General features: G+C 36.7%; 1 protein-coding gene across 2 annotated transcripts in view; it reads right to left on the minus strand.

Annotated features, from left to right (window-relative positions):
- Positions 1-15,138, minus strand: part of top3b (DNA topoisomerase III beta) — a 51,412-nt gene that overhangs the window by 16,756 nt on the left and 19,518 nt on the right. For both annotated transcript variants that reach the window (XM_028824106.2, XM_028824107.2), the window contains 7 exons: positions 13,663-13,737; positions 13,215-13,411; positions 9,273-9,429; positions 9,056-9,169; positions 5,327-5,417; positions 2,593-2,747; positions 183-288 (listed from right to left, as the gene is read on the minus strand). In XM_028824106.2, the coding sequence (XP_028679939.2) occupies positions 183-288; positions 2,593-2,747; positions 5,327-5,417; positions 9,056-9,169; positions 9,273-9,429; positions 13,215-13,411; positions 13,663-13,737 (895 nt within the window). The remainder of the gene's footprint in view (positions 1-182; positions 289-2,592; positions 2,748-5,326; positions 5,418-9,055; positions 9,170-9,272; positions 9,430-13,214; positions 13,412-13,662; positions 13,738-15,138) is intronic.

Consider the following 15,138-nt stretch of genomic DNA (forward strand, 5'->3'; position numbering starts at 1 on the left):
TTGTTCATACTAATTTCACATGCTAAGATTAAGCATGATTAATTCAGAAGCGCTATATTAAGAAAGAATGTAAAACTCAAGTTACCATTTTATGTAATAAAAGAACAAGTTCACAAACAATAATGATAGGCAGATCAAGTCCAGTACAGTACGTAACTTGTGTACAAAATTAAATCTCATACCTAGTTCACTTTCTGTAGCAGATCTCATGGGGGTTATAGGTGGGTGGTCTCCAGCATCATTGCCTTTTCTGGGACGATTAATGCCTTCAGAAAGCAAAGCTTTCACCTATAAGATAATAAAATCTCACATAAAACAAGTTCCATCTAAAGAACAAGTAACTTCACACATTTACTGAGCTACAATTAATAACCTATGCATTTTATGGGTATTCTATTATGAAGTATAAATATGTTACTTTAGTGAAAAGATTATTATTATTAAAAAAAAAAAGCATTTCAGAGGAAACAATGGATGAAAGATGGGAAGCAGCCTCCCAATGAGATAAGTGGTATCTTTCCTCTGGTGGATCTCCCATCTAAGCACTTGCAAGTCTGCATGGGAGTGGTAGTTACAATGGGTGGCCCTACAGGATTACTTGGGAACTACCAGGTGGAGCTGCAGGAAGCAGCATTCGTTTTTTCAATTGTGGTTCCACCTGACCCGGAAGTGCTTCCAGGGTGTCATGTGGTCACACTTAAGTATTCCTGGGTTTGGTATAAAGGAAGCCACTCAGCCTCACCCAGGCAAGCTGTAAGAGGAGAAGGACAATGCTTGCCTGGGGAAGAGTAAATGGGAAGGAATAAGAAAGAGAAAGAATTTTGTTTGTGCTTAACTTCACCATATGCACAGGGTAGTGCTGACGTGTCTCCCATTGTCCATACTGCAGTTGTGATTTTTGTTTAGTGGCAAGAATGTGTCCAAAAAAAAAAAAGAAGTTTAAGTTTCAGCATAGAGATAGCTCTACAGCTGAACATTGTTGCATACCTTTATGTCGTGGTTCCAGTAAGTACAACAAGGTACTTAGTTTGCATACATTTTTCCCTCCAATGCAGAAAACCAATCTAAATGGATCTTAGCTATCCGGAGAAAGAACGTAATAGTTAGTCCCCCATCCGAGTTTGCAGACGGTATTTTAAAAAAAAGAGAATTTTCGTAAGCCAGGGTCTGAGACTGGGTAGCAACTATTGAAAAAGGGAGCAGTTCCTGCATTGTTTGAGTGGAACAAGTTCTCCGTTCCACTTCCAAGACAAAAAAGGGTTTGGGAGAGGAGAAAGGGACTGACAAAAGATGACACACTGGGCAAGGCGGAGGATGATAAAATCCTCAAGGACTACAACTAGCCTTCAGCTCCGGATCTAGCAGTTGCCAACCTAGTGCTTGATGAAAACAGATCTCTCAGAGATGAGATCCTCCAGATGAGGAAACAAATTGAGACCCTTACAATGAAGCAGTAGTTTAACATTCACCATTTTGCTGGCTCAGAGACATTTGCTTTATTTAAAAGGTAAGATGTCAGGCAGACATATGTTATTATATATTCAGATTACATACATATTCACCTGTCCCTGACTAAAATTTAATGACTAATTATTGAATTTCTAATTTTTTAAAGAAGCCTAATGTAATCACATATTTGTATGTGAATATGTTCGGATCTAGCTTGATGTAGCTTGAAACATATAATTTGAAGGCCCTTTTCTTTTTATCTCCTGACATTTCGTACAATGTTTGAATAATGCAACTTATATTGTTTACCACAACTCTGGGCACGTGTTGAAGCGAATGGGTGAGAAATGCCATAGTTAGTCCGTTTTGATATCAACGCCGGAAGTACGGCAGCTGGCTGACGTGGAATCCGGAAGTGAGAGTGTATATACCATTTCATCAAATAAAAAATATTTATTTGAACCTGGGACTTGTATTAAGGGTTTGGGGCTCTGCCACACCCCCTAAAGGTCACACTACAAAATGGTATGCAAAATTTTTGCAAAGAAAACATTTCATAAAATCGATCTCAATCTAATTCCAGGTGGCCACGAACTGAGCTTAATTCCATGAACTGTGGGGAAAAGGCAGGATGCAACCCATCACAGGACACAAATATGCACACATTCACACTTGTGACAATATGGAATCATCAATAACCACACAAACACACACACATATTTATATTTTTGGAATATGGAAGGAAAACAGAGTACCTGGGGGAAAAAAGGAAAAACATGCAGATAAAGAGAATTGGCAAAATTTACAAACAAATCAACTTTGCCAAAATACATTTTTTTGTATATATTGTCCATTAACCAAAAGGAAGGCACCTTTTTTGAACATGTATTTTATTATTTTATGCCTTGTATCACAGAGTGTATACTCTCTGCAAGCTAGAGCAGCATATGCAGTTTAACATGTACAAAAAAAAAACACAAAAAATGTATTTATACTGTTATTAACTTAATATTGTAATAGAAATACCTAAAGCACAAAAAAAAAAAAAAAAAAAAATCACACTCCATGCTTAACAATCATGTTTCAGTTCTTTATGGCAAAAGAAAAGGAAAAATGTGGCAAAAAAGTATTTATGCATCTTACCGATTCAGACCAAAATGGATTGTTAGCTTGTTGTCTCAAAGCAGCTTTCAGGTCAAAATTCTCTGGGTAATGGGTGGTTTCTGTTCTTGGGTAGCTAATATAACCTTGTGTGTAGAGTCGCTCTGCTACTTGCATGGTGTGTTGAGGGCCCATTCCTATAAGGATAAAGGAAGAATCTTGTTGGAAAATAGTGACACAAATGTTAAGCCATTTAAGATAGTGTTCGCTCTGGAAGTATATTTACAGTGCATCCGGAAAGTATTCACAGTGCATCACTTTTTCCACATTTTGTTATGTTACTGCCTTATTCCAAAATGGATTAAATTCATTTTTTTCCTCAGAATTCTACACACAACACCCCATAATGACAATGTGAAAAAAGTTTACTTGAGGTTTTTGCAAATTTATTAAAAATAAAATAACTGAGAAATCACATGTACATAAGTATTCACAGCCTTTGCTCAATACTTTGTCGATGCACCTTTGGCAGCAATTACGGCCTCAAGTCTTTTTGAATATGATGCCACAAGCTTGGCACACCTATCCTTGGCCAGTTTCGCCCATTCCTCTTTGCAGCACCTCTCAAGCTCCATCAGGTTGGATAGGAAGCGTCGGTGCACAGCCATTTTAAGATCTCTCCAGAGATGTTCAATCGGATTCAAGTCTGGGCTCTGGTTGGGCCACTCAAAGATATTCACAGAGTTGTCCTGAAGCCACTCCTTTGATATCTTGGTTGTGTGCTTAGGGTCGTTGTCCTGCTGAAAGATGAACAGCCGCCCCAGTCTGGTTTTCATCCAGGATGTCTCTGTACATTGCTGCAGTCATCTTTCCCTTTATCCTGACTAGTCTCCCAGTCTCTGCCGCTGAAAAACATCCCCAAAGCATGATGCTGCCACCACCATGCTTCACTGTAGGGATGGTATTGGCCTGGTCCAAACGTGATGCCTGGCATTCACACCAAAGAGTTCAATCTTTGTCTCATCAGACCAGAGAATTTTCTTTCTCGTGGTCTGAGAGTCCTTCAGGTGCCTTTTGGCAAACTCCAGGCGGGCTGCCATGTGCCTTTTACTAAGGAGTGGCTTCCGTCTGGCCACTCTACCATACAGGCCTGATTGGTGGATTGCTGCAGAGATGGTTGTCCTTCTGGAAGGTTCTCCTCTCTCCACAGAGGACCTCTGACAGAGTGACCATCAGGTTCTTGGTCACCTCCCTAACTAAGGCCCTTCTCCCCCGATCGCTCAGTTTAGATGGCTGGCCAGCTCCAGGAAGAGTCCTGGTGGTTTTGAACTTCTTCCAGTTATGCATGATGGAGGCCACTGTGCTCATTGGGACCTTCAAAGCAGCAGAAATTTTTCTGTAACCTTCCCCGGATATGTGCCTCGAGACAATCCTGTCTCAAAGGTCTACAGACAATTCCTTTGATTTCATGCTTGGTTTGTGCTCTGACATGAACTGTCAACTGTGGGACCTTATATAGACAGGTGTGTGCCTTTCCAAATCATGTCCAATCAACTGAATTTACCACAGGTGGACTCCAATTAAGCTGCAGAAACATCTCAAGGATGATCAGGGGAAACAGGATGCCCTTGAGCTCAATTTTGAGCTTCATGGCAAAGGCTGTGAATACTAATGTACATGTGCGTTCTCAATTTTTTTATTTTTAATAAATTTGCAAAAATCTCAAGTAAACATTTTCTCACGTTGTCATTATGGGGTGTTGTGTGTAGAATTCTGAGGAAAAGATGAATTTAATCCAATTTGGAATAAGGCTGTAATATAACAAAATGTGGAAAAAGTGATGCTCTGTGAATACTTTCTGGATGCACTGTCTATTCAAATATGACCTTTTAACATATTTACAATTTATTATCCTGCAATGAGTTAACTGCAATATTTAAACACAAGTTTGTGTTATAAGGGTAAGGCTGTATGTTTAAAGATTAAAGGGCTACTAGTATAAACTCAAAAATGAAAACAGACTTTTTAGTCTAAAATGAACATATTTATCAAATATATAATTTAAGACATTTATTAGCAAAAGACCTAGTCTAAAAGAAAAAGCGATAATTGCTTATTAGAATATGTGTTTATACTGCACTCTGTATTGCAGTATCCAACTAAATTTTATCCAAAATCTTAACATTTGGTCTTATGTTTTATTCAGAGTTGGAACAAACGAATACATGTACAAAATGCAAGAACAATCTTAAAATCAAATATGTTTAAATGTATGAATAAAAACTAAAATCCCATATAAAAGAAACTCCCCCGATATCCATACCCATCAATAAAAATATAACAAACACAAAAACAGGAAAACAGTACCTTTTTAAATTTGAACAACTTCAAAAATAAATTCAAATAAAACATGCAAAAATATGTGGAAATGCAAACTTTGGATCATAGGGTCATGCATTTATGGTGTCATTATTGCCATGCTTACAATAATTCGGTACTTAGTTTTAATAATTTCTTCATCTAGAGGGTAATAAAACAGTCTCAGAAACAGAAGCATTAGCTTTGTTTTCTTCTTTACAGTGCTATTCCTGAGGGCACTGCTATGTTTCATTCATTTAAAACTACCTTAGAACAATACAATAGAGATTAAATAATTTGGACAGACAGAATGACAACTTCTAGCTAAGTTTAAAGTGGGGAATTGCTTCAATGATTTAATATTTAGGACCATGTTAAGTATGTTTATTATGTTAACAGAAATATCTACAGTACACACCAAGAGCTGAGCTTGCAACACGTAGCATTTCCACAGTGTTCAATGCCAGTGGCCTCTGCTTTGCCTTCTCCTTTTTGATTACAGATTCAACCTGAAAAAATGATATTGTTGTCTAATTTAGCTTCCAAATATAACTTTAAGCAGTCAAAACACTACTTAACACTTTTGACACCAGAACAACAAGGTTGGTACCATAACACATTAAGAATTGTCTCTGAATCTAAACCTAAAAAAGCACAAAAAGTCTGTAATGAGCATCATAATACACTACTACTGTTTTTTCATTCCTAGAAGTTTGCCTTAAACACTGAAAATTTTATACTAAATTGTTTTTCTTTGGTGAAAAGATCCATATCATGCACTTTTTAATTTCAATTTAAAATTATTTCATTATATATATATATATATATATATATATATATATATATATATATATACACACACACACATACATACATACACACACACATACATACATACACACACACACACAGTACTGTGCAAAAGTTTTAGGCAGGTGTGAAAAAATGCTGTAAACAAAGAATGCTTTCAGAAATATAAATAATGATTGTTTATTTTTTTCAATTTACAAAATGCAAAGTGAGCGAACAAAAGAAATTGGTGTTACTACCTTTTGCCTTCAAACCAGCATCAATTCTTATAGGTACACTTGCACAAAGTCAGGGATTTTGTAGGATTATAGTCAGGTGTCTGATCAACCAATTATACCAAACAGGTGCTAATGATCATCAATGTCACACGTTGGTTGAAACACAGTCATTAACTGAAACAGAAATAGCTGTGTAGGAGGCTTAAAACTGGGTGAGGAACAGCCAAACTCTGCTACCAAGGTGAGGTTGTGGAAGACAGTTTCATGTCATGGCAAGATTGAGCACAGCAACAAGACACAAGGTAGTTATATTTCATCAGAAAGGTCTCTCCCAGACAAAGATTTCAAAGCAGACTGGGGTTTCAAGATGTGCTGTTCAAGCTCTTTTGAAGAAGCACAAAGAAACGGGCAACGTTGAGGATCGTAGATGCAGTGGTCAGCCAAGGAAACTTAGTGCAGCAGATGAAAGACACATCAAGCTTATTACCCTTAGAAATCGGAAAATGTCCAGCAGTGCCATCAGCTCAGAACTGGCAGAAACCAGTGGGACCCAGGTACACCCATCTACTGTCCAGAGAAGTCTGACCAGAAGTGGTCTTCATGGAAGAGTTGCAGCCAAAAAGCCATACCTCCGACGTGGAAACAAGGCCAAGCGACTCAAGTATGCACAAAAACATAGGAACTGGGGTGCAGAAGAATGGCAGCAGGTGCTCTGGACTGATGAGTCAAAATTTGAAATATTTGGCTGTAGCAGAAGGCAGTTTGTTCGTCGAAGGGCTGGAGAGCGGTACAATAATGAGTGTCTGCAGGCAACAGTGAAGCATGGTGGAGCTTCCTTGAACGGTTGGGGCTGCATTTCTGCAAATGGAGTTGGAGATTTGGTCAGGATTAATGGTGTTCTCAATGCTGAGAAATACAGGCAGATACATATCCATCATGCAATACCATCAGGGAGGCATATGATTGGCCCCAAATTTATTCTGCAGCAGGACAACGAGCCCAAACATACAGCCAAAGTCATTAAGAACTATCTTCAGCGTAAAGAAGAACAAGAAGTCCTGGAAGTGATGGTATGGCCCCCACAGAGCCCTGATCTCAACATCATCAAGTGTGTCTGGGATTACATAAAGAGACAGAAGGATGTGAGGAAGCCTACATCCACAGAAGATCTGTGGTTAGTTCTCCAAGATGTTTAGAACAACCGACCAGCCGAGTTCCTTCAAAAACTGTGTGTAAGTGTACCTAGAAGAATTGATGCTGTTTTGAAGGCAAAGGGTGGTCACAGCAAATATTGATTTGATTTAGATTTCTCTCTTGTTCATTCACTGCATTTTGTTGATTGATGAAAATAAATGATTAACATTTCCATTTTTGAAAGCATTCTTTGTATACAGCATTTTTTCACACCCGTCTAAAACTTTTGCACAGTACTGTATATATATTTTAAGTCCAAGAAAATAATCAACAGATTAATTGATTATCAAAATTGTTCATTGCAGCCCTCATTGTGTATATTGAGGCATCACTTATTTATCTCAGTATTCATTTCAGCACCATATACAGTAGGTTAAGAGCCTGTTATGCCAAAAAAGGTAAATCGTGAATTTATTTCTGCTTGTGCAGGAAAAAAATGGAGCTACATGTCTGTTTCTAAATGCAGACCAGTTATCAAGGATACAGAAGGATTAGAACAGGCCTATGTTTCTGTTGCACAAATATTTAATGTATCTCTTTAGATAGTATACAGTTGATAGATCTTTATTTGTCCCCAGGGGTATATTTAGCTTTTTACAGAATCTTTATAAATAAATAAATACATAAATAGGTACTAAAATAAATAGTAAATAAGTTCAGAAACAAAAAGGTAACATGTTAAAAGTAAAAAAAACCTAATTGCATCCTCTAGTTTTTGCATTACTGCATTTTGTTCATACACCATATAATGAGATCTTCAGCTAAAATGTAGTATTAGGCCCAAGAGTTCTCTAGGGAAAAAAACATTTTATTTATTTAAAAAAATGTAGCAATATTGTGTAAATGATAAATTGTACCCTTGATCTAAATATCATGGAGTAGTTTTGCCACTTTTAGCAGCAATAACTACAGCTTGACATGTCCTATAATTAATGATCAGTCCCTAACAGCACTTGTAAAACCGCTTCAACTAAGGGACTTTTGAGGGTTTTTGACCATGAGTACTTTTTGAATCATGCCAGAACATCTCAATGGTGTTTACATCTGCACTTTGATTGACCAATTTCAAAACTGTACATATTTAACCATTTGCAGGTATAGGGAAGAAAAAAAAATTCATGATGTGAAAGCAAAGGATCAGTTTTCAGTAACCTAAGATGGATCATCAAATTCTGCACTGAATTATTATATGGCTTGTTCTTTAATTTAGGAACTTTTCACTTATGCTTGACATGCTTAAGTCAAGTATGTCTGGTGTAAGAGACTAAGTCTGGGGAGATCTGTAGCCAAGCAGATTAAGGCCACCTCATGATCTGAAGTCAAAATGCAGGTTAAGGTAAATTCACACTGAAACCAGGAAGGTAAACCTTAAAAAAAGCAGCAAAACCAAAATACACAATGTACAAGGTTCAGCTCCCTGAACCTTAATCTTAAATAACAAAATAAAACAGTGTGCAATCTAGTACTGCTCTTACAAGTTTACAACAATCTTATATTTTGACAGGTATCCAGAAAGAATATACCCAGATGCCTCCGATACAGACTTGTAGACTGTAGTTACTGTAAGTGGCTTTAAACATTTCCTTAATCAATTAATCCAAACTAATTCCTGAGAAAAGGCATTATAAAATTAGGCATGATAATCCATTTGTATGCATTATTTTTATTTTCTGAAATTGTAATTGAATTAATACTAATAAAAACATACACACAAATGGTGCGTCTTAATTGTAACTGCCATTATTGAACTTCAAATGCTTTTTCACATATTAATGCTTAACTACAGAGTCATCGAGTGATCAAACTCTGCTGCAAATTAGGTAGGCTTTGGCATTTAATGAGATTAAGTCACACAGACAAGTATTAAAATTCCAAAGTAAAAACTGGGATATTCTCATGCACTAACAAGCTCTAAATAGTCTTACCTTGGCTTCTCTTGCAGTTTTGACAATATTAAGGAACATCTGCCCAACTTCCCTGTCAAAAACCCTCACCCTGTCCCAGTCTAGGGTCAGTGCTAAGTCTTTTCCTTTAGACACCTGCAGAAAATTGTATTGTAAGCAATCTATTAATACAGTAATTACCCAGAAAAGGTGCATTAGCTAACACTGTCTAAAATAGTACTCACTCATTTCTACCAACCTTTGCTTGAATTATCCAATATGGCTCAGGTTTGAAAGACTGAATTTTGTCATGACGTTCTACACAAAAACCTAGAGTTGGAGTCTGACAAGGTCCAAATGATATCAAAGAGCTGTCCAGATTACCATATTTTCCTTGGAAATATTTTGTCTGAAACCTATAAACACAACAAAAAAAGTGGAATAGGTTTTAAAAGTACACTTTAATCAATACATTTTGAGTCTCACCTTGATGAACAAAGGAGGGAAACAGTAATTCTCCTCAACAACACTTCTCCGTCTGGAGGTTTTTTTTGTTTTTTCTGTCCCCCCTGGCCATTGGACCTTACTCTTTTTCTATGTTAACTAATGTTGTCTTATTTTAATTTCTTATTTTGTCTTTTATTTTTCTTCATTATGTAAAGCACTTTGAGCTACTTTTTTGTATGAAAATGTGCTATATAAATAAATGTTGTTGTTGTTTTCAGATGCCCCCAAACAGCCATTATTTTCACAGAGAAAAGAACACTTTTACATCAATATAAGAATATTGTATTGTATATAAGAACAATACTCTTCGACTAATTATCTATCTGTTTTATAAGATCACATCAATTTGTTTTTTCTTTTGTTACTTATTCATTAATATTCTTGCCTAATCTTATTGCATATTCTTGTATACTCTGTTTTTAATCAAATTTTATCGAGAGATTTATAGTCTTGAGCTGGTCAGATTCTCTCTCTTCAATCATTATTTGGACCATGTGAAGAGCTGCCAGTAAAAATCATATCTTTGCCAATTGCCTGTGGCTTACAGGCTTTTGAAATGTGTATCGCAACTTGATAACTTGCAAATAATAGCTTTTTGCTAACACTGGATAGGCAAGTAAAATTAACTTGTTCTTTTTGAAGATTTCTTGTTATTGTTCGTAGAATTCTAAAGGCTTGTCTTTTTCATTTAGATGTTTTGCTTTGAAAAAAGTCGGAAGTAATTTTGACGGCTTCATACTTTCTTGTGATAGCACTTCACTATAAACTATACACTGCAGTTTATTATCAGAAATAACTGAGAAACCACACTCAAGACATTCTTGTAGGCAAAGTCTATTTTGCTTTTTATTCCGATTACTTTTGGACATAGAAGCCACCCATAGTCTTGTTAAAAACTTTTCCATCAAAGTACTACTCTCCAACAAGTTGGGAGTACTTACAAGCACATGAGTACACTTGACTCAAGAATACCACCCTGCCATGATGTTCTACTAATATAACTTTGCTGTCAGATTTCCAGAACTGCAATGCAACGAAACATGATTCATAATGCTGGAAGAATAAAAGTTCCACTATTATGCAATACATGGTGAGATGCCTATTAAAACTCAACCAGGCTTACCATTCTAGTGATTGGGAGTTGAAATAAATCCTCATCCCAAAGCAGGTTGTGCTGTCAAAATGTTTGGAAAAAGCTCATCTAAAGTACTGCAACCAAAAAATGCAGTTCATTGGATTTTGTAGAATTCACCAAGTACAGCAAAATTCTGCAAAAACCACTTTACAACACAAAAGCATAAGACATTTACCAAACAAAAGGAGACCATTCCCCAGGTACTTGACTCACTATTAAAATTGAAGTATGCTGCTGAATCCATTTTATCGATTCCCTTGACAATTTCTAAGTGCAGGATTACAGTAGGTCCCACAAAACTTTTTCCATTAAAGACTAAAGAGGTTTATCCTGTCAGAGCAGATCAAGATACACTTGCTTACTCTTCTCTTCACAGGCTCTCTTTACTCTTTTTTTTATTCCCACCTTTTCAAACTTTGAAGTCAAGCTAACAGTCAGGTTTGGTTCTTAGCCACCTAAGTACTCTCAGGAATTGTTCTAAAATGCACAAAAATAAACTGCCAATAACTATATCCAGGTTATATTCAAATCATGCAATAACATAAATGCTGTTTTTAAACTTTCAGTTGTATAAAAAATAATCAAACAATGTAATGAATTATATTAAATAATTTAATGCTAGCCAACTGATGGGGATTCTACTGCATCACCATTTTAAATTAAAGGTGTTAATATGTCTCTTGATGTCTCAAATAACGCTAAAACCAATTAATGAGAAATGTCCTATCCACTCCTCAGTGGATCTGTACACAGTCTGTTTATTACATTTTAAAGCAAGGCTAACAGTTCCAGGAATTCGGAGATTAGAGGATAAACAATTCTCTAACCAAATACTCAGCATCTAGTTACAATACCTTTACAATTCACAAATGGCTTATTGAGACCGTAATCAACTCATTTACTTGACACCAGCACCCTTGAAAAAGGCAAGAAGTATGGGAGGAAGAATATGCTTTGCAGAATGTTACTAAATGACTTATAAATTTCATGAGTAATTTGCTTCACAAGCTCATCCTAAATTAAGCGAAAGCATCTCAGTATTTGTGTTGATTTATTTAAGAGCCCATCTGTGAAAATAAACTGCTGGTGTGTTAGTTAAAAATCATTACACATTTCCAAAATTGGCGATCCTCCCACTAGTTATTAGTGACTTTATTTTTTTCTTAGTCATCTTTTAAAGGAGGTAAATTTCTAATACATTTAAAAAGCTTATGTGCAACATAAACTTCATTCTTTCAAATTTTAATCATTTCCATCATTTCTCAATTTCTGATGCCTAGCTGTAATCTTGTTAGATGAATCAGCAAAGACAACTGAATAACTGTTTCTTACTTAAAACAATTTGTTGTCTCTTATGTTAAAGGAAGCCATCCTTGTTGGCCACAGCACTGGCCCAAGAAATGTGGAGCTCTGTCTGTAACTGACTACAGTACATGTCCTATTCTATGTTTAAACCTTTTTAGTTTAACAAAGAATAACACAGGAGATGACGACAGAGTAAATTGGATTACTGCTTCATAGTGCAGCTCCTTGTCTCATTCCGGACTGAGGTGATTTGTGTACAGCATGGCACTCACTTGAACCAATAATTAAGATCTGAAAGTATTGTATTAAAAATATGTACTCAGTGGAATACTTCCAAGTTTGTGAGGTAAAATTGCGTGGGCCTGCATGTGGTATATAACATTTCACTATAAATCATTAAAGTTTTACAAAACCAATACAGGAAAAAATCCCATGTTATTTAACCACCACCAAATAATGTATCTAACTGTCAATTCCCACACTTGCCTGTTTTTTTTTTTTTTTTTTGAAGCTGCAACTCAAGCATCAGCAAAGGATTAAGAACTTATGCTTTTAATGTTTTTGATTGAAAGATGTGTGTGAATACTACAACTCTTGCATGAACCTGACAAACCAGATGAACTGGCAGTGGTTTTGTTTTAAACTCTAGCACCAGGACAAATGCAACTGTGTGTAATGTGTATGACAATTTACAAGGGAGTATTTCCAGACATTTTTTCTTAGCAACATTCTTGTGACAGGCAAATGAAACAGATAGCACAAGAGTATGACATTCTCACTGACAGCTTTAGCTATGAGATTCACCCCGTCATGATATACCAATCAAACATCGGCTTTTAAGCAAGCCTTAAGTTTAGACGTTGAAGCCCCTCCTGCCAGCAAGCTTCACTAGCTGAAATAAGAACTGCACTGACCATCCTGTGTTTGAAAAGAAAAGGACACTCTGTTCTGTTGTACAGAATCTTGTCCAGTTCATTGATGAAAATAGAAGCAATCCAACCAAACAATGATTAACTTACTTGTGTAAATGATGTGCACATATGACATATTCTACTGTGTTACACAGTGGTGTCACATATTTTTCAGATGTTAGTACAGTTCCAAATGTGTGCTTGAAGTAGAAAGAAAAATGTGTGTGGACTAATCAAAAAAGTTGAAAGCTGAAAATCTAAGTATTTTTATCTGCTTCAAATTTGTCTAATTGAAGGACACTCAAAATTCTTGAAACTTAAAGTATTCTACTGGTTTATTTACCTTGTGAAAGCACAGCCAATGCGCAAATCCAATTCCTGCCGGGCATCAACAGACAATGCTTCATTACGATTTGGCTCACCAAGTCGATTCATTGCATTGCAGATGTCTGTATCAGTGATAGAGCTAAATTTAGCACGAAAAATTGTCTTCTCATTTGCATATGATTTATTCAAGACAGGCATGATGGCTTCAAGAACCTGTAAGTAAGTTACATTCAACAAGTGCATTTAATGACATACAGGTACACTTACACAAAACGTTTATTATATTGTTATGTAACAATATTTCTTGTACTAAAAATTATTCAACATTATCAAATAGACAGTTCCTCATAACTGTACTGATTCTTTGTTTAGCAAAACTCAACTTTGCATTTCTGGCATACTAACCTATTTCCACAAATTCAAACAACAGTTACAGAAGTAAATTGAACTGCCATGTACTATACCTCAAAACAAATGTTTTCACCCTCTTTGTCACAGTCCAGCCAAAGAACAACATAGTCGCATCCTCTTGCTTCAGCCTATGGAAGTAAAGACACATTTACAGTTAGGTCCATAAATATTTGGACAGAGACAACTTATTTCTAATATTTGTTCTGTACATTACCACAATGAATTTTAAATGAAACAACTCAGATGCAGTTGAAGTGCAGACTTTCAGCTTTAATTCAGTGGGGTGAACAAAACGCTTGCATAAAAATGTGAGGCAACTAAAGCATTTTTTTAACACAATCCCTTCATTTCTGGGGCTCAAAAGTAATTGGACAATTGACTCAAAGGCTATTTCATGGGCAGGTGTGGGCAAGTCCGTCGTTATGTTATTATCACTTAAGCAGATAAAAGTCCTGGAGTTGATTTGAGGTGTGGTGCTTGCATGTGGAAGATTTTGCTGTGAACAGACAACATGCGGTCAAAGGAGCTCTCTATGCAGGTGAAAGAAGCCATCCTTAAGCTGCGAAAACAGAAAAAACCCATCCGAGAAATTGCTATAATATTACGAGTGGCAAAATCTACAGTTTGGTACATCCTGAGAAAGAAAGCAAGCACTGGTGAACTCAGCAATGCAGAAAGACCTGGATATCCACGGAAGACAACAGTGGTGGATGATCGCAGAATCATTTCCATGGTGAAGAGAAACCCCTTCACAACAGCCAACCAAGTGAACAACACTCTCCACGGAGTAGGTGTATCGATATCCAGGTCTACCATAAAGAGAAGACTGCATGAAAGTAAATACAGAGGGTGCACTGCAAGGTGCAAGCCACTCATAAGCCTCAAGAATAGAAAGGCTAGATTGGACTTTGCTAAAGAACATCTAAAAAGCCAGCACAGTTCTGGAAAAACATTCTTTGGACAGATGAAACCAAGATCAACCTCTACCAGAATGATGGCAAGAAAAAAGTATGGAGAAGGCGTGGAACAGTTCATTATCCAAAGCATACCATATCATCTGTAAAATACGGTGGAGGCAGTATGATGGCTTGGGCGTGCATGGCTGCCAGTGGCACTGGGACAGTAGTGTTTATTGATGATGTGACACAGGACAGAAGCAGCCGAATGAATTCTGAGGTGTTCAGAGACATACTGTCTGCTCAGATCCAGCTAAATGCAGTCAAATTGATTGGGTGGCGTTTCATGATACAGATGGACAATGACCCAAAACATACAGCCAAAGCAACCCAAGAGTTTGTTTATTAAAGCAAAGAAGTGGAAAATTCTTGAATGGCCAAGTCAGTCAACTGATCTTAACACAATTGAGCATGCATTTCACTTGTTGAAGACTAAACTTCAGACAGAAAGGCCCACAAACAAACAGCAACTGAAAGCCGCTGCAGTAAAGGACTCGAAGAGCATTAAAAAGGAGGAAACCCAGCATCTGGTGATGTCCATGAGTTCAAGACTTCAGGCTGTCATTGCCAGCA

This window comes from Erpetoichthys calabaricus, chromosome 18, assembly GCF_900747795.2.
Source record: "Erpetoichthys calabaricus chromosome 18, fErpCal1.3, whole genome shotgun sequence".
NCBI classification, from domain to species: Eukaryota; Metazoa; Chordata; class Cladistia; order Polypteriformes; family Polypteridae; genus Erpetoichthys; species Erpetoichthys calabaricus.